This window comes from Mirounga leonina, unplaced genomic scaffold (genome assembly GCF_011800145.1).
Source record: "Mirounga leonina isolate KUSES-001 unplaced genomic scaffold, KU_Mleo_1.0 Mir_173, whole genome shotgun sequence".
In the NCBI taxonomy this organism is placed as follows: Eukaryota; Metazoa; Chordata; class Mammalia; order Carnivora; family Phocidae; genus Mirounga; species Mirounga leonina.
The window spans coordinates 55,255,490-55,275,802 of NW_023270447.1; the positions used below are offsets into that span (position 1 = coordinate 55,255,490).

Sequence of the window (20,313 nt, forward strand, 5' to 3'; positions counted from 1 at the left end):
TGCTATATGACTTTGGATAAGTTATTTTATATCTTTGTCCTTTGGTGTTCTCAAATGTAAAATGAGGATAGTATTGGTTTGTACCTCACAGGGGTTGTTGTGAGAATTGAATAGTTTAGTACACCTGTCATTTTGGACAGTATGTGGCATGTAGAAATGCTCATAAAATATTTTCAATTGAAAATTAATATTCATAATAATTACCAAGAGATAAATATTCATATTTTTACTAACATAATCCTTACTTTATAGTTGAAAAAACAGAGGTTGGATGAAGTTAACTGAGTTTTCCAACGTCATTCAGTAAGTGGTAAAAGTAAAACTTGAGCCTAGATCTCTGATTGAAAGTTCAATGCCACTGTGCAATAAGTATTCTGCCCTCTGTGACATAGGGCTTAGCAAATATTTTTGCGTGATAATAATTGAAAGAACCATTTTAATTGAGGAATCTCCTTGTGAATTCTGAAGACAATTGAAACTAGAAAAAGTAAAATAAAAGTTTTTGGTTTTAATTAGTTCATATTTGAACTTTCCTATCAATGCATTTTTTTTTTTCAATGTGTGTATTCTTAATTGGAGGTAACTGATTGTTTCAGTTCTGGAAGGAGGAATAAGTCTGGCTTTGTAGGCCAAATTTTAGAGAGCAGATAAAATTATCCAAGGTTAATTGATAAGGTTTTGAGGGGAAGATTGTCTTATTATCTTGGATCACTGCCTGATTAATCCTAGATTCAGGGAGCCAAAGAATGGTACAGTTGAAAGGAACCTTCAAGATTAGTTAACTCAATATTCTCATTTAGTAGATGAAGCCCTCAGAGACTAAATAACTTACCTGTTGTTGCACAGTGAGTCAGTTGAGCTAGAATTCACGTCTGCTGATTCCCATGCTCGTATTCCATCTGTGACAACACAATTGGTGCTCAGTAAAATAAGTAATATGCCAGTAGAACTAGTAAAAGAATTAATTGAAAACTTTGGTATTATTTAAGGGTAAAGTTCAATTCTGAGTATTCGTTTGGAGAAAGACACCCTAGAGTTTATTTTAAAGCAGGATATTGCTATGCTCTTCAGTTGCAATAGAATATTGATTTCTCAATCACTTTCCTTGTTCCTGTCTGTAGTCATATTTACTTTGCTTCAGATGTTGATTCTCTGGCTTGGTAATTCACCAGACTCTTTTTTAATTTTTTTATCCTACCCCATTGTGACAATTATGGGCAATTCAATGTTCATTAGAATAGAAGTCAGGGCGCCTGGGTGGCTCAGTTGGTTAAGCGACTGCCTTCGGCTCAGGTCATGATCCTGGAGTCCCGGGATCGAGTCCCGCATCGGGCTCCCTGCTCGGCAGGGAGTCTGCTTCTCCCTCTGATCCTCCATCTCATGCTCTCTCTCTCTGTCTCATTCTCTCTCTCAAATAAATAAATAAAATCTTTAAAAAAATAAAAAAAAAAGAATAGAAGTCAAAGAGAGGAGATACAAGGAATGGATGTCACACCTAAATTTAAACATATTGTTTTTTTAAATTGAAATATAATTAACATACAGTGTTATATTAGTTTTAGGTGTACAATGTAATGATTCAGCAATTTTATACATTACTCAGTGCTCATCAAGATAAATGTACTCTTGATCACCTTTACTTATTTCACCCTCCCTCACAACCTCCCCTCTGAAAACCTCCATTTAAAAAAAAGTTTTTTTTTAATTATGTTATGTTAATCACCATACATTACATCATTAGTTTTTGATGTAGTGTTCCATGATTCATTGCTTGCGTATAACACCCAGTGCTCCATTCAGTGTGTGCCCTCTTTAATACCCATCACCAGGCTAACCCATCCCTCAACCCTCCCCCCAGAATCCTCAGTTTGTTTCTCAGAGTCCACAGTCTCTCATGGTTCGTCTCCCCCTACGATTTCCCCCTCTTCATTTTTCCCTTCCTGCCAGCTTCTTCTTTTTTTTTTTTTTAACATATAATGTATTATTTGTTTCAGGGGTACAGATTTGTGATTCAAGAGTCTTAACACCATTGACAGCGCTCACCATAGCACATACCCTCCCCAATGTCTATCATCCAGCCACCCCATCCCTCCCACCCCCCACCACTCCAGCAACCCTCAGTTTGTTTCTGGAGATTAAGAATTCCTTGTATCAGTGAGGTCATATGATACATGTCTTTCTCTGATTGATTATTTTGCTCAGCATAATACCCTCCAGTTCCATCCACGTTGTGGCAAATGGCAAGATTTCATTCCTTTTGATGGCTGCATAATATTCCATTGTATATATATATACCACATCTTCTTTATTCATTCATCTGTTGATGGACTTCTTGGCTCTTTCCATAGTTTGGCTATTGTGGACATTGCTGCTATAAACATCGGGGTGCGCGTACCCCTTCGGATCCCTACCATTGTATCTTTGGGGTAAATACCCAGTAGTGCAATTGCTGGGTCATAGGGTAGCTCTATTTTCAACTTTTTGAGGAACCTCCTACTGTTTTCCAGAGTGGCTGCACCAGCTTGCATTCCCACCAACAATGTAGAAGGGTTCCCCTTTCAACCGCATTCCCTCCAACATCTGTCAGAGGATGTGGTATTTCATTGAGGTTTGGATTTGGATTTCCCTAATGCCGAGCGATGTTGAGCACTTTTTCATGTGTCTTTTGGATGTGTTCTTTGGAAAAATGTCTGTTCATGTCTTCTGCCCATTTCTTGATTGGATCATTTGTTCTTTGGGTGTTGAGTTTGATGAGTTCTTTATAGATTTTGGATAATAGACCTTTATCTGATATGTCATTTGCAAATATCTTCTCTTATTCTGTTGGTTGTCTTTTGGTTTTGTTGACTGTTTCCTTTGCTGTGCAAAAGCTTTTTATCTTGATGAAGTTCAAATAGTTCATTTTTGCCCTTGCTTCCCTTGCCTTTGGCGATGTTTCTAGGAAGAAGTTGCTGCGGCTGAGGTCAAAGCGGTTGCTGCCTGTGTTCTCCTTTAGGATGTTGATGGACTCCTTTCTCACATTTAGGTCTTTCAAGCATTTTGAGTCTATTTTTGTGTGTGATATAAGGAAATGGTCCAGTTTCATTCTTCTGCATGTGGCTGTCCAATTTCCCAACACTATTTGTTGAAGAGACTGTCTTTTTTCCATTGGACATTCTTTCCTGCGTTGTCGAAGATTAGTTGACCATTGAGTTGAGGGTCCATTTCTGGGCTCTCTATTCTGTTTCATTGATCTATGTGTCTGTTTTTGTGCCAGTACCATACTCTCTTCATGATTACAGCTTAGTAATGGAGCTTGAAGTTCGGAAATGTGATGCCACCAGCTTTGCTTTTCTTTTTCAACATTCCTCTGGCTATGCGGGGTCTTTTCTGGTTCCATACAAATTTTAGGATTATTTATTCCATTTCTTTGAAAGAAGTTGATGGTATTTCAATAGGGATTGCATTGAATGTGTAGATTGCTCTAGGTAGCATTGACACCTTCACAATATTTGTTCTTCCAATCCATGAGCATGGAACGTTTTTCCATTTCTTTGTGTCTTCCTCAATTTCTTTCATGAGTATTTTATAGTTTTCTGAGTACAGATCCTTTGCCTCTTTGGTTAGATTTATTCCTAGGTATCTTATGGTTTTGGGTGCAATTGTAAATGGGATCGACTCCTTAATTTCTCTTTCTTCTGTCTTTTTGTTGGTGTGTAGAAATGCCACTGATTTCTGTGCATTGATTTTATATCCTGCCACTTTACTGAATTCCTGGATGAGTTCTAGCAGTTTTGAGGTGGAGTCTTTGGGGTTTTCCACATAAAGTATCATATCATCTGCAAAGAGTGAGAGTTTGACTTCTTCTTTGCCAATTTGGATGCCTTTTATTTCTGTTTGTTGTCTGATTGCTGTGGCTAGGACTTCTAATATTATGTTGAATAGCAGTGGTGATAGTGGACATCCCTGCCGCGTTCCTGACCTTAGGGGGAAAGCTGTCAGTTTTTCCCCACTGAGAATTATAGTCGTGTGGGTTTTTCATAGATTGCTTTTATGATATTGAGGTATGTACCCTCTATCCCTATGCTCTGAAGAGTGTTGAAGAAGAAAGGATGCTGTACTTTGTCAAATGCTTTTTTTGCAACTATTGAGAGGATCATATGGTTCTTGTTCTTTCTTTTATTAATGTATTGTATCACATTGATTGATTTGTGGATGTTGAACTAATCTTGCAGCCCAGGGATATATCCCAGTTGGTCGTGCTGAATAATCCTTTTAATGTACTGTTGGATCCTATTGGCTAGTATTTTGGTGAGAATTTTTGCATCCATGTTCATCAGGAATATTTGTCTGTAATTCTCCTTTTTGATGGGGTCTTTGTCTGGTTTTGGGATCAAGGTAATGGTGGTCTCATAAAATGAATTTGGAAGTTTTCCTTCCATTTCTATTTTTTGGAACAGTTTCAGAAGAATAGGTATTAATTCTTCTTTAAATGTTTTGTACAATTCCCCTGGGAAGCCATCTAGCCCTGTGTTCTGCTTGTTGGGAAGTTTTTGATGAGTGCTTCAATTTCCTTAGTGGTTACAGGTCTGTTCAGGTTTTCTATTTCTTCCTGGTTCAGTTTTGGTAGTTGATACATCTCTAGGAATGCATCCATTTCTTCCAGGTTATCTAATGTGCTGGCATATAGTTGCTCATAATATGTTCTTATAATTAATTTTATTTCTTTGGTGTTGATTGTGATCTCTCCTCTTTCATTCATGATTTTATTTATTTGGGTCATTCTCTTTTCTTTTTGATAAGTTTGGCCAGGGGTTTATCAGTCTTGTTAATTCTTTCAAAGAACCAGCTCCTTGTTTCATTGATCTGTTCTACTGTTCTTTTGGTTTCTATTTCATTGAGTTCTGCTCTGATCTTTATTATTTCTCTTCTCCTGCTGGGTTTAGGCTTTATTTGCTGTTCTTTCTCCAGCTCCTTTAGGTGTAGGGTTAGGTTGTGCTTTTGAGACTTTTCTTGTTTCTTGAAAAAGGCTTGTATTGCTATATAGTTTCCTCTTAGGACTGCCGTTGCTGCATCCCAAAGGTTTTGAACAGTTGTGTTTTCATTTTCATTTTTTTCCATGATGTTTTTTAATTCGTCTTTAATTTCCTGGTTGACCCATTCATTCTTTAGTAGGATGCTCTTTAGCCTCCACCTATTTGAGTTGTTTCCGACTTTCCTCTTCTGATTGAGTTCTAGATTCAAAGCACTGTGGTCTTAAAATATGCAGGGAATGATCCCAATCTTTTGGGATCTGATTTGTGACCCAGGATATGATCTATTCTGGAGAATGTTCCATGTACACTAGAGACGAATGTGTATTCTGTTGCTTTGGGATGGAATGTTCTGAATATATCTGTGAACTCCATTTGTTCCAGTGTGTCATTTAAAGTCTTTATTTTCTTGTTGATCTTTTGCTTAGATGATCTGTCCATTTCAGTGAGGCGGGTGTTAAAATCCCCCACTATTATTATGTTATTGTCAATATGTTTCTTTGCTTTTGTTATTTATTGGCTTATATAATTTGGTGCTCCCATATTAGGGGCATAGATATTTACAATTGTTACATCTTTTTGTTGGATAGACCCTTCAAGTATGATATAGTATCATTCCTCATCTGTTATTATAGTCTTTGGTTTAAAACCTAATTTGTCTGATATAAGGATTGCCACCCCAGCTTTCTTTTGGTTTCCATTACCATGGTAAATGGTTTTCCACCCCCTCACTTTCAATCTGGGGGTGTCTTTGGGTCTAAAATGAGTCTCTTGCAGACAGCATATTGATGGGTCTTGTTTTTTTATCCAATCTGATATCCTGTGTCTTTTGATTGGGGCATTTAGCCCATTTACATTCAGGGTAACTTGAAAGATATGAATTTATTGCCATTGTATTGCCTGTAAGGTGACTGTTACTGTATATTGTCTGTATTCCTTTCTGGTCTATGTTACTTTTAGGCTCTCTCTTTGCTTAGAGGACCCCTTTCAATATTTCTTGTAGCGCTGGTTCCATGTTTTCAAATTCCTTTAGTTTTTGTTTGTCCTGGAAGCTTTTTATCTCTCCTATTTTCAATGACAGCCTAGCTGAACACAGTATTCTTGGCTACATATTTTTCTTATTTAGCGCTTTGAATATACCATGCCAGTCCTTTCGGGCCTGCCAGGTTTTTGTGGATAAGTCTGTTGCCAATCTAATGTTTCTATCATTGTAGGTACAGATCTCTTCTCCCGAGCTGCTTTCAGGATTTTCTCTTTGTGTCTGAGACTAGTAAGTTTTGCTATTAGATGTTGGGGTGTTGACCTATTTCTATTGATTTTGAGGAAGTTCTCTGTGCCTCTTGGATTTTGAAGCCTGTTTCCTTCCCCAAATTAGGGAAGTTCTCTGGTATAATTTGCTCCAGTATACCTTCTGCCCCTCTCTCTCTTTCTTCTTCTTCTGGGATGCCAATTATTCTAATATTGTTTTGTCTTATGGTATCACTTATCTCTCGAATTCTGCCCTCGTGATCCAGTAGTTGTTTATCTCTCTTTTTCTCAGGTTCTTTATTTTCCATCATTTGGTCTTGTATATTACTAATTCTCTCATCTGCCTCATTTATCCTAGCAGTTGGAGCTTCCATTTTTATTTGCTCCTCATTAATAGCCTTTTTAATTTCAACTTGATTAAATTTTAGTTCTTTTTTTCTCTAGAAAGCATTTCTCTAATATATTCCATGCTTTTTTCAAGCCCAGCCAGTATCTTTAAAATCATCATTCTGATCTCTAGTTTTGACATCTTACTAATGTACATATTGATTAGGTCCCTGGTAGTCAGTACTGCCTCCTGTTCTTTTTTTTGAGGCCATTTTTTCAGTCTTCTCATTTTGTCCAGAGGATAATAGATGAATGAGAGAACAAAATGTTAACTGGGTAACAGTGACCCCAATAAAATATACACTAAACAAATCAGAAGAGACCTGAAACCGTGGGAAAAGAAAGGGAAATAAAGAAAAAAAAAAGAAAAAGAAAAAATAGAAAACAAACAAACAAATATAACAGAATATGATCAAATATGATGAAGCTGATGCATAGATCAGTGCCATACAGTATATTTTGGGCATATTTTGGTCTGTTAGGAGAAAGTGACTCCCAAAATTTTAAAGAATGGAAAAGTTATATATGTACAAATGTAAGGGTAAATATGATGGAGGGATGCAATATGACTGTAAAGATGAAAATTATAGAAGTTTTTACATAGGAATTGATAAGTTAAGAAGGTGGTTGAAAAAAGAAGGAACTGGATTTAAAAAAAAAAAAGAGAGAGAATGTGATTAGGCAGGAGACTCAAACAAAGCCATACACTAGAGATTTAGGGTATATTTTGGTCTTTTGTAAGAAAATGTATCACAAAATTTTAAAGAGAGAACAACTTATATATTTATACCAAAAGTAAGGTTAACTACTATGAAGGGATACAATATGACTCTTAAAATGAAAAATAAAAAAGATTTTTAAAAAAAGAGATTGATAAGATTTTGGTTGAAAAAGGGAAGAAGAAAAAGAAAAAAAAGAAAATTAAAAAAATTAACTTCGAAAGACTAAAGAATCATGGCAGAAAAGCCATGAATTCTATGTGCAGTATTCCACTAGCGCTGGAGTTCTGCTGTTCTTATTGATCGGTCAACTTGGTCTTGGCGGGCTGTTCTTGCTTATCTTCTGGGGGAGGGGCCTATTGTAGTGGTTCTCAAATGTCTTTGTGGGAGGCGGAATTGCCCCGCCCTTGCTGGGCTCCTGGCTAAGTAATCTGCTTGAGTTTGCTCTGGGGAGCTTTTGTTCCCTGCAAGGTTTCCGTACAGCTTTGGAGGATGAGATTGAAAATGGCGGCCTCCCAGTGTGTGCCCCGGAGGAGCCGAGAGCTCGGGTCCCCACTCCTCAGTGAGCCCCCAGAGAAAATTCATCATCACTCCCGGCTCCCCAGTCTCCGGCCGCACTCCATGCTCACCTGGCCTGTGACCAAGCGTTTCTATCTCTGGCACCCTACCCCTTTTGGATTCTCCAAACCTAGCAAATTCCTGCGGTGTGCTCCTGCGCTGCTCCTCCCAGGGGGAGGAAGGGCTGTCTCCCTGTATCTGCTGCTTTTTGGGTCCCTGCTGGAGGAGCATCAGCCCGACTGTGCTACAGATTTCCGTTTATGGCAAACCCAAGCTGAAAGCCCACTCCTCAGCTCCGTCTCTGCAGCCAGTTTCATGCTCTGATACCTGGGAGTTCTGCCACACTCAGGTACCCCCGTCTTTCTGTGACGCAGAGGGTCCTGAGACCACAGTGCCCCAGTGAGTGTTTCACCCCCGCTTAGCCACTGGAGCGATGTCTCTTACCCCAGAGCCAACTTCTAAAATTTCTGATTTTGTGCTCGGCAGCTCTATCACTTGACAGTAGCGGTTTATGGAGGCCCCCTCCCCCACCCTCTATCTTCCCAAATATTGCCCCGGCAGCACATATAGCAGATATCGCCTTGGATTCACTTCTCTGAACGTCCTATCTTCCAGAAAGTGGTTGCTTTTCTGTTTAAGAATTCCTGCTATTCTTTTCTTCAATTTCCTGTTGAGTTTGTAGGTGTTTAGAATGGTTTGATTCCTATCTAGCTGAATTCCTGGGACTAGACGAAATTTAGGTCTCCTACTCCTCTGCCATTTTGCTCCTCCTGAAACCTACATTTTTGATATAACTGTTCTGTTGGTGGAGAAAATGGAAATTTATTTCATGGTCGTTGTGAATTTGTCATTATTCTTATGGAGCAACTACTTCTAATTTTTGTTTTTAACCTTACTCTACATATCCTTTAACATGTTCTGATAGAAGTTCGGAAATTACCAAAAATAGTACAAATTGCTTAGCATTGTTGTGAGAAATAAATTAAATTAGAGGTAGACATAGTTTGTATAAAGTTTAATACAAAATACATAAAGTATTATTGTCTTTTTTTCTAACTAGGAAACTGAAGTTTGGTTGTGATTCTTCCTGTGTTTATTGGGGCTTGCCACATGCTCCATGGAACATCCCCGTCTAATAACTGTCACTCCTAGCACAAACAGATCTGAATGATAGGTACTAGAAGAGTTTTTTGTACCCCAGCACGGACTAGCTGGAAGGCTTCTCTTATCCTGGGCTGTATTCAGAGTTGGCAGCCTTATAGATTGTGAATGCTGAACCTAGAAATACTGAATAATGACAAATGTTGCTTTCAGTGTTCACTATATTTAAATATATGTGCTATTGAGCTGCCTGAACTTCTATTAAAACACAGTTCTTTTAATTTCTATCACCAGGTAACCTTGGACGGGTAGACCAGGTCTCTGAATTTGAGTATGACTTATTCATTAGGCCGGATACCTGTAATCCACGCTTCCGAGTCTGGTTCAACTTTACTGTTGAAAACGTGAAAGAATCACAGGTGAGGAAATATTGAGGGAAATATTGGATATCTTCAGTGTGGTTTGGTAAGAATATTATGCTTTTGTTTTACTTTAGAAATCTCAGTGTAATGACCAGATTAGGAATATATTCTGGTATATCTCTAGCAATGATATAGTTCTAAGAGATATACAGAAATATGTATAATTTGCTGGCTTTTGTTATCTGGTGGTCATTAAATAATACAAATAGATTATCTGAGAACAGAAAGTATTCTTTACTGATTGAAGAATTAGTATAATGTGCTGGGTTTCCTTGAGGAACCATTGAAAGTGACTTACTATTTTTATTATAGAGTGTGTTCTCTATATTACTTTCCTTTATAAAGATCTGTGAGGGACATTTCTCGCAGGCCTCAGTTTCAGAAAAAGCTTTTCTTCTTTTGTACAAGAAGGTGTTTTTATCTTAAAAATAATGATTCTTGTAACTCATCCTATTTCCCCCCGCCTTTTTTTTAATCTGTTGGGAAACTCAGATCCAGTTTTACAGCACTCGCTAAATTTTTTGGCTTATATTTCTGTGTACTAATTTTTCTTTCATTCTGATCATATTAATCTGTCTGTAACCACAATTTCTTTATCTATATTTTCAAACAACGTATTTTTTTAATAATCCTGTTCAAATATTTTGAGTGAGAGAGTATTGATGAAATTAGAACTAAATGTATATGCCTTAATAAACATCTAATCCTAAGAAATCATTTATCATTCTGTTTTATTAAGACAGCTAGTCATGGAAAAGTGCAGAAACTGGGCGCCTGGGTGGCTCAGTTTGTTAAGCGACTGCCTTTGGCTCAGGTCATGATCCTGGAGTCCCAGGATCGAGTCCCGCATCGGGCTCCCTGCTCAGCAGGGAGTCTGCTTCTCCCTCTGACCCTCACCCCTCTCGTGCTCTGTCTCTCATTCTTTCTCTCAAATAAATAAATAAAATCTTTAAAAAAAAAAGAAAAGAAAAGTGCAGAAACTTTGTACATATAGTGATATGACTTTTTTAAGCAGATGAAAGCGTAGGCTTATAACTGAATATTTATCTGCCTTCTTCCAACAGGTCATCTTTTTCTAGTATACTTGGGAGAAAGGGAGGGTTGGTTTAATTTTTCCCTCCCAAGTCAGTCCATTCTGTTTCCTCTTTCAATTGGTTGCTTACTTCTCGCCATTTTTCTCAACTTCAATTAGATTCATTTTTCTGGCAGTGGTCAGTATCTGGAATTTAGGGATTAGATTAACTCCTGTTACTGGCATGCTGCCTTCAGCAGGAGAGGGGTGCAAGGAAGAGTCACTACAATTTACTGTCTATTCTCTTAATTCTCTACACCACCACTGGCACATGACTGTTTGTAATGACACAGGTGTATGTAATGTTTAATGAAGTTTAAGGGTTAACTGGAATGAATTAAATAGATGGGAGAACTCTATATTGTTGGCTAAACATGATTTGGGATAAGTGGGAAAAAATGTTAAATCCATCACAGAAAGCTGCTTAAGGACATAACTTTAGTTCTTAGCTTTGCTTCTTAGTTTTACTTACACTCCCATGAGAGAATTCCTTTTTCAGCTTTTCCCAGTAAGAGTAACAATATTCTCCCCTTCACCCACCTTAGGAAAACCTACACTTTCCCTAACCAGTGGTTCACCTGACAATAGGAGTATCCTCTTGTTCCAATAAGACAGTAATTATCAAAATGCATTTTCCAAGTCTATGTTACCGAGTCTTAAGAGTATAACTCACAGCAGGAGACTTTAGCCACATCTACAAGACTGAGTCTTGGCACTCCAACTTTGGGTCCCCTATCAAGCTCTCTCTGCTACCATGAGATAGACATACAACCACTTATTCTTCTATTGGTGTCTCCTGTCAGTAACTTACGGTTGTAACATACACCACTGAAAAACAAATGATAATTCTGAAGCAATATAGTCCATTCATATGAAGGAAGGGAAACATTTTCTTAAAAGCAGTATAATCTGCCAGGATTTCTAATTTCCCAAAGGGGTTTACTGTTTTCCTCTTTATGCACAGCACATGCACATCCTTCAGCTTGCATATTGCATCCAGAAATAGACTAAATCCTAAGAAATGAGACCTATTACTTTTCAAACAATAGAATCCTCTATCCTAATCATATCTTTGCTAAAGAGAGAGTTAAAGCTCTAAAATTATTATGGTTCTTTAACTTTGGGCCACATTAAATTCTTAGCCCAGTTTTTCTTGCACTTTAGTCTCTGTACAAATAATATTCTTACATAGCTACTCTGGTTAGGAGGAACAGTGAGGAGTGGTTTGACTAGACAGGGAATATGTGTTTCTTTTGGGGGGGGGGGCAGGGACAGAGATAGAGGGAGAGAAAGAATCTTAAGCATGCTCCATGCCCAGAATGAAGTCCAACACAGGGCTCGATCTCACAACCCTGAGATCCTGACCTGAGCTGAAATCAAGAGCCCATTGCTTAACCCACTGAGTCACCCAGGTACCTAGGAAAATTTATTTCTTAAGTTATACTATTTGAGATAGTTTTTTGGACAGGTTACTCATAAATTTCAGTTTCTTATTCTTTGCTCTTCTAGTTGATGACAGGTATGTTCTTTTTGTTGTTTAAAATGTCTCTTCCAGAGTGTTACAATTTTTATACTATATGCTAAAGTCATACAGCCTCTTTTGCAGTCTTGCCTATCAGTTAAGGAAGTAACATGAATGTGTTCCAAGGGGTTATTCTAATAAGAGAGTTGGTGTTGTTTTTATGAATGCTTATTTTTAAAGTTGGAGGAACCAATATTTACTCTGACTCTCTGGGTTTCTCTCTTCATATCCAGTGCTATTCTACTGTTGTTACAATTAGAAATCATGAACATGTTTATCTGGTTTCCTGGAGTGTGATGCTTTATCAGCCTCTTTCTTTGGGCCATTGCTTCATCAACTGTAAACACATAATATAGTTATGGAAATCTGTCTCAAGATGGCATAAAGATCTGCTAGAAAGATACAATATATATCTCTCACCCACAGGATATTTGTTTTCATGGTTGTCTACATGAAAGAGAATGGTTTTACTATTAAGTTTGACTTGTAAGGTCTGTTTTTATAATGTCTCTTCCTATCATCTTTTCCATCTCTCTAATTTCCGTTAAAATGAGACCTTCATGAATGTAATCTAGTCAGGAACCTTATTTAGGGTTTAGTGCTAGGAAGCAAAAGAAATATTAGTCATCAAAGTCTGAGTCCATTAAATGAATGTTAAAAATTACAGCATCAAATATACCATATAAACAGGTCTAGCTCTTTGGTTATTTCCCTTGACATTTGTAAGAAGTGATGAAACTTGGAATGTATGGTGCTGTATTGTAGGACTGATATATAAACCCCCAAAAGTGGTTGCCAAATAGTGTGTTTGCAGGAGTCTATGTAAACTAACATCAAGATATTTTTATTGGAAAGTAAGTTTCTCTCTGAAAGACTTGTAATAAATATTCTTATGTGGAAATTTATTATTGATGCAGCAAAATACTTGTGTGATGTGAAAACAAATCTTTCTGTTTAAATACTCATGACAAAACTTCAGCCAATAAGAGTGGGAAAATGATATGTCTTGACTTTTAAACTCTGTTTTCTTTCCTTTATATTGTTTTTATCTCTTTGAATTAATTTTTCCTTTTTTTGATTCGCTGATGCTCAATGTAGTAAATTTTGAAAATATAGACAATTATAATAGAGAAAAAGCACACACAAAATCATACTATCTAGAAACAAAAATTAACTTTTTGGCATATTTACTTCTAGGCTTTTTATTTCCTACTTTATTTTTTGGAGCATAATTAAATTTTTTACCATATACAAATTTTTATGTTTTGCTTTTAAATAAAATAAATAGTATCACAAGCAATTTTCTATCAATAAAAACTTCATAAACATGATTGTATATTTATACTATTTCTCTTGGGCATAAAGATTATTTTCCATTATCTGTTGTTATAAATAACACTGTAATGAATATCTTCATGTATGAAATGTTACCCATATTTCATTTTCCTTACTTAGGATAAATTCCTAGGAGGGGAATTGATAGATAAATGATATGAATATTTTTGTACTCTTCATACATATTCTATATTAATATGTACCAAAAAAATGATACTATTTTACGGTCGTATCAGCAGTGAGATGCTTTTCCTTGCATTTCATGTTTTGACTTGTTTCATGAGTTCAGTATTACATATATTTAGAATAAATTTTTTTTCATCACTTACTTTGAAATTTTACACAAATAAATTGGATATACTTCAGTGTTTCAGGACTCTAGTCATAAAGGAATGAATTGCTTTCCAGCAACAACAGGAGACAACAAAACAGATCCATTTATTATTTTGGCTCTTTTTCTCAATTCAGCAGTCCTCTTTAGTTTGAGTGTGCCAACTGACTGTCCTCTTAGGTATGTAATGGAAAATTTAAAAAAAGAAGTGTTTTTTTACACGATGAAGTATTTCTTACATTACTGTATGCAGTAATGTAGCTTAAACACACACACACACACTTTATATATGACATGTCTGAATTGGACTTCAAAATTCCAACAGTTTGCTCTTCTTTAGTCTCCATCCTGGAGATTTTAGGTTCAGTGAAACTTCATCCTGGCCAAAATCAACAGTGCACAGAGGCAGCATATCACAGTAGAAAGAGCACAGACAGTGGATTCAAACACATTTGGGTTTATTTATTTATTTATTTTCTTTAAATTTGATTTTAAAGATTTTATTTATTTGACAGAGAGAGACAGTGAGAGAGGGAACACAAGTAGGGGGAGTGGGAGAGGAAGAAGCAGGCTCCCCGCTGAGCAGAGGCCTGATGCGGGGCTCAATCCCAGGACCCTGGGATTATGACCTGAGCCAAAGGCAGACGCTTAACGACGGAGCCACCCAGGCGCCCCCACATTTGGGTTTAAATCCTGACTCTGATACTTGTGAGTTCTTTTACCCTTGATCAGTTAAATTAATCTCTTGGTGACTCAGTTTTCTGTAAATATAATACTATAACTTCATGTGAGTGTTGTGAAAATTATGTGAGACAATGTATGCAAAGAGCCTACCATGGTGTTTGGTAGATAGCTAATAGGAGCTCAATACCTGTTGGCTATTGTTTGTATTAAAACACCAGAATGGTAGAAATAATACTAACAAAACAAGAGAAAACACTATAACAGATTATTACTAGATTACTGTTAATGGGTTTAGTTTTTTTTCTCTTCCTTTTTATTCTGCTTATTCTCTTCTTATTCCTCCTCCTCCTTCTTATAAATATATTATTGATCATCACCTAGGCTGAATTGTAAGCCTAGCTTTGCCACTTATTTTCTAGCTCTGTGACCATGGGAAAGTTACTGATCAATTTAAATCATCAAGTTTTACATCTGTTTGATGTTTTAATAGTATCTAGTAGAGTTGCTCTAAGAATTATATGTAATAATGCATGTTAAACACTTAACCCAATGCGTGGCACATAAGAAGTGAACAAAAAATGTTAGCTATTAATATTACTATACTTCTAATACTCCTTCTACAAAGTATAACACAGGTTCTCATTTTCCCTGTCATTCAATTTGTTATAAAAATAGCTAACATTTATTGAACACTTCTATATTATAGGTACTATTCTAAATCCTTTATATTAGTTTGTTTAATCTTCAAAATAGTCATTTATCTTAAGTACTATTATACCTCCTCATTTTATAGGTGAAGAAACTGAAAGAAAGGATAAATAACTTGTTGAAGATAATGCAATTAGTAGGTAGTAGAGTCAGGATTTGTACCTAACTAGTCACTGTAGAAAATTCGGAAAATATAAGTTAGAAATGGGAGCAAAGAAAACAAAACAAAACACAAACCCATAATCCTACTAACTAGAAGGCATTACTGTGAACTTTTGGCATATTTATTTTTAGGCTTGCTTGTGTTCTACTTATATTTTGGAGTATATTATTTACTGGTTCTAGAGCTTTTTCTCTTCTGTCTTATGCTGCCTTTCAAAAAATCATCTCCGTAGATGCATAGAAACCAATAGCTAAAATGTAAAACCCATTTGAGCTAAAACTTGAGCAAACTAGGATGAGAAAGGAACTTTTTTATTTGATAGAGGATCTCTTCAAAGAATAAAAATCAAGGGGCGCCTGGGTGGCTCAGTTGGTTAAGCGACTGCCTTCGGCTCAGGTCATGATCCTGGAGTCCCGGGATCGAGTCCCGCATCGGGCTCCCTGCTCGGCAGGGAGTCTGCTTCTCCCTCTGACCCTCCTCCCTCTCATGCTCTCTGTCTCTTATTCGCTCTCTCGCAAATAAATAAAATCTTTAAAAAAAAAAATTAAAAAAAAAAAGAATCAAGATCAAGGATCATACATAATGGTGAAACTTTAAAAGCATCCATTGAAAATTGAAGGTGACATAAACACATGGAAAGGTATTCCATGCTCATGCATTAGAAGAGTTAATATTGTTAAAATGTCCATATTGTCCAAAGCAATCTATATTTTAATTCAATCCCTATGAATATACCAACAGCATTTTTCACAAAACTAGAACAAATGATACTAAAATGTGTATGGAATCATAAGAGACCTCAAATAGCCAAAGCAATCTTGAAAAGGAAGAGAATGAAACTGGAGGTATCACAACTCCAGATTTTAAGATATACTACAAAATTGCAATAATCAAAACAATATGGCACTGGCACAATAATAGACAGATAGAGCAAGGGTACGGAATAGAAAATCCAGAAAGAAACCCATGATTATATGGTCAGTTAATTCATGACAAAAGAGGCAAGAATATGCAACGGGAAAAAGATAATCTGTTCAACAAATGGTGTTGGGAAAACGTGACAGCTATAATACAGAAGAGTGAAACTGGACCGCTTTCTTACACCATACACAAAAATAAACTCAAAATTGATTAAAGACCTAAATGTGAGACTTTAAACCATAAAAATCCTAGAAGAGGGCACAGAAGCAGTAATTTCTTTGACATCAGTCAAAGCAACATTTTTCTAGACATGTCTCCTTGAGGCAAGGGAAACAAAAGCAAAAATAAACATTGTAACTACATCAAAATAAAAGACTCTGCACAGCAAAGGAAACCCTCATTAAAACAAAAAGACAGCCTACTGAATGGGAGAAGATACTGGCAAATTATATATCTATTAAAGGGTTAGTATCCAAAATTTATAAAGAATTTATACAACTCAACAACAAAAAATGAATAATCCTATCAAAATGGGCAGAAGACATGAACAGAATTTTTCCAAAGAAGACATACAGAAGGCTAACAGACACATGAAAAGATGCTCAACATCATTCATCATCATGGAAATGTAAGTCAAAATCACCATGTGATGTCATCTCATACCTGTCGGAATGACTAAAATAGAAAACACAGGAGACTATGAATGTTGGGAAGGATGTGGAGAAAAAGAAACCCTCATGTACTACTGGTGGGAATGCCAACTGGTGTGGACAGTGTGGAAAACAATACGGAGGTTCCTTAAAAAATTAAAAATAGAAGTACCATAAGATCCGATAATTCCACTACTGGGTATTTACCCAAAGAATATGAAAACACTAATTTGAAAAGTCATATGCACCCTTTTATTGCAGCATTATTTACAATAGTGAAGATACAGAAGCAACCCAACTGTCCATCGACAGATGAATGGATAAAGAAGATGTGATACACACACACACACACACACAGAGGAATATTACTCAGCCATAACAAAGAACGAAATCTTATTGGCAAAAACATGGATGGATCTAGAGGGTATAATGGTAAGTGTAATAAGTCAGTCAAGGGAACAAAAATACCATATGATTTCACCTATATGTGGAATTTAAGAAGAAAAAACAAATGAAAAAATAACAAAAAGAGAAAAATTTTCACGTATCACAGAAACATCATCAACAAAGAAACTAAGATACCTAAGACATCAAAGAGGGCCCAAACAATTAGGGAGGATATATTTTTGTTCTTGTTTTTTAATAGAAAGGAGGGGTGAGAGGTGGAGGGAGAGGGAGAGCAAGAATCAAGTAGGCTTCATGCCCAACACAGAGCTCAATGCAGGGCTTGGTTTCACAACCTTGAGATAATGGTGTGAGCCAAAATCAAGAGTCAGATGCTTAACTGACTGAGCCACCCAGGCACCTCATGGAGGATATACTTTTATTCAACAAATATTTAATGACTACCTCTTTGTTCTAGACATAGTTGTAACACTTGGAATATAGTAATCAAGTGATAAAAAAGATAAGAGTACTTGTGGGGTTTCCGTTCTAGGTGTATCATTGGGTCAAAGAGAAGGACAAAAGATAGACATAACAAATGAGGAAATAGTATATTAGAAAGTGACAATTTTAAAAGAAAAAGTAGAATAGGTTAGGAGGGATATGTAGAGGAGAACAAAATGAATAAAGTAGGTCTCTTTGAGAAGGTAACATTTGAGCAAAGACAAAGGAAGTAAGAAAATATGCTTTACAAATACCTGGTAGAAGGGCATTCTTACAAGTTGGAATAGCTATTGCCCTAAGCCAGTGTCCTATTGGAATCATATCCGGTTCATTTGAGGTATAGCAAAGAAACCAACATGATTAGGGCTGTGTGAACAAGGCAGAAAATAGTAGAAAATGTGGTCAAAGAAGTATGTATATGGTAGGGTAGCAGTGGGTGGGTTGAAGTGATAATCTTGTAGGATCTGGTGGAGCAGAGTTTAACAGAGTAGTTACATGATATGACTGATATCATAAAATTATTGACGTTTCCCTGTTAAAAGTAGACATTAAAGACAGAGTGGCCCAAGGATAGAAACAGGGATCCAGTTTGGAGACTTTTATTCTAATTTCAGTGAGAGAGATAGTGGTTTGGACTATTATGGTCGCAGTTTAAATGGTGAGACATATTTGAAGATACGGCCAGAGGATTTCCTTCTGGACTTGATGTGGATGTGTAATCAAGAGAGGAATCAAGGATGACTTTAGGATTTTGGCATGAGTATCTGATCTATAGAGATACAGAAGGCAGCCAGAGGAGCAGGTTTTGAGAAAGATGAGGAGTTCAGTTTTAGACAGGTTAAATATGAGATACCTATCATATATTCAAATACACTAATAAGTAGGCAGTTGGGATACATGAGTCTGGAGTCTGAAAGAGAAGTCAGGATTGAAGATATATATTTGAGAATTGTTGGCATATAGAGAGTATTTAAAGTCATAAAACAGATGATATTACTACAAGAGTAAGTGTAAACAGGGAAGAGGAGAGGAATAAGTAGTGAGTTTAGGGACCTCTGACTGAGAAGCCAGTAAAGGAAACTGAAAAAGAGCAGGTTGTTAGTAGGAGGAAATCCAAGTGTGTATTATCTTGGAATATAACTGAAGAACAATCATGAAGGAGAAGTGAGTAATGTACTGTGAAATATGCTGCTGATAATTTAAATAAGATGGAAATACAGGATTGACTGTTTGATTTGGGATTATGGAAATTATTGATGACCTTGACAAATAACAGTTTTAATTGAGTGCTAGAATAGGCATTAGAGAATGAGAGCATAATATCCTCAGTGTTCCTCCATGTTGTTTCATATTGCAGAATTTCCTTCGTTTCACAGGTTTTATAGTATTCCATGTATGCATATACCACATTTTCTTTATCCATTCATCTGTTGATGGACATTTAGGTTGCTAAATACTGCATGATTCAACTTACCTGAGGTATCAGAAGTAGTCAAATTTATAGAGTCAAAGAGTGGAATGGTGTTTGCCAGGGACTGTGGGGAGGGGCAAATGGGGATTTACTAATTGATAGGCTTTAAGTTTCAGATAAGCAACATGAATAAGTTATATTTATCTGCTGTACAATATTCCACCTATATGTAGTCAATGATACTGTATTGTGCTCTTAATATTTTTTTAAGGGTAGATCTCATGTTAAATGTTCTTGCCATGATAAAGTAAAATTAAAAAAAAAAGACAATGGGAGGAGAGGCATTGGAGACATCTATTGTAGGCAACATTTTTTGAAGAAGTTCCTTGCAAAAAGGAGCAATTAAATGGAATGATAGCTAATAGAGGTAATAGGTCTGAGAAAAAAAATTTTTTTGGGTTAGGTGGAAGAAATAGTATGTTTATATCCTGATTAGCATGATCTAATATGGAACAAACAACTGATGATACAGAGAGGAGAATGGATAGTTTGGAGTGATATTCCTGCATATGGAGAAGAGACCATTCATAAATTGAAGGATTGCTTTTAGGTAGGAATGCAGATAGATGTTTCTCACATAGTTAAGTAACATGTTGGAGGGAAGAATTCAGAGCTGATGCTAGTAAGTGGACAAAGGTAGTGGAAGTAATCTGTGGAATTTTTCTTCTGTTCCTTCAATCCTTTCAGTGAAATAGGAAGCAAGATCATCAACAGAGATTAATGATGGGGGAAGGAGTTTTGGAAACTTGAAATGATACAAGGTATAATGTACTCATCAAAGAGAGTGGAAGAGTAAATGACCTATGATAGCATAATATCATTTGTTGACAATAGTAAAGGTAACACTGAGATATACAGACATGAATTTAAAGGCATAAAATTCAATGTGAGTGTTTTTCACCTATTCCTTTTAGTTATAAGCATGCACATGCAGAATAGGGAGAAAGTTTGATTTAACCATAGTTGTGTTTTTACTTTTCCTGAGGAAACAGTATTTATTTTATTACATTTTTACTTTTTAATCAACTTGTTGTGATATGATTTTCATAGTCAAATTAAAATATATCACAATCAAAATGTAAAACATTTCCATTACTACCAAAAGTACCCTCACACTGCCT

General features: G+C 36.3%; 1 protein-coding gene across 1 annotated transcript in view; it reads left to right on the forward strand.

Annotated features, from left to right (window-relative positions):
- The window catches only part of LOC118019441 (cytosolic carboxypeptidase 6-like), a 273,414-nt gene extending 263,852 nt beyond the window's left edge, over nt 1–9,562 (forward strand). Inside the window, exon 3 of the mRNA XM_035018603.1 lies at nt 9,320–9,562. Within this exon, the coding sequence (XP_034874494.1) occupies nt 9,320–9,459 (140 nt within the window). The 3' untranslated portion in view covers nt 9,460–9,562. The remainder of the gene's footprint in view (nt 1–9,319) is intronic.
- Nucleotides 9,563–20,313: the final 10,751 nt, after the last annotated feature.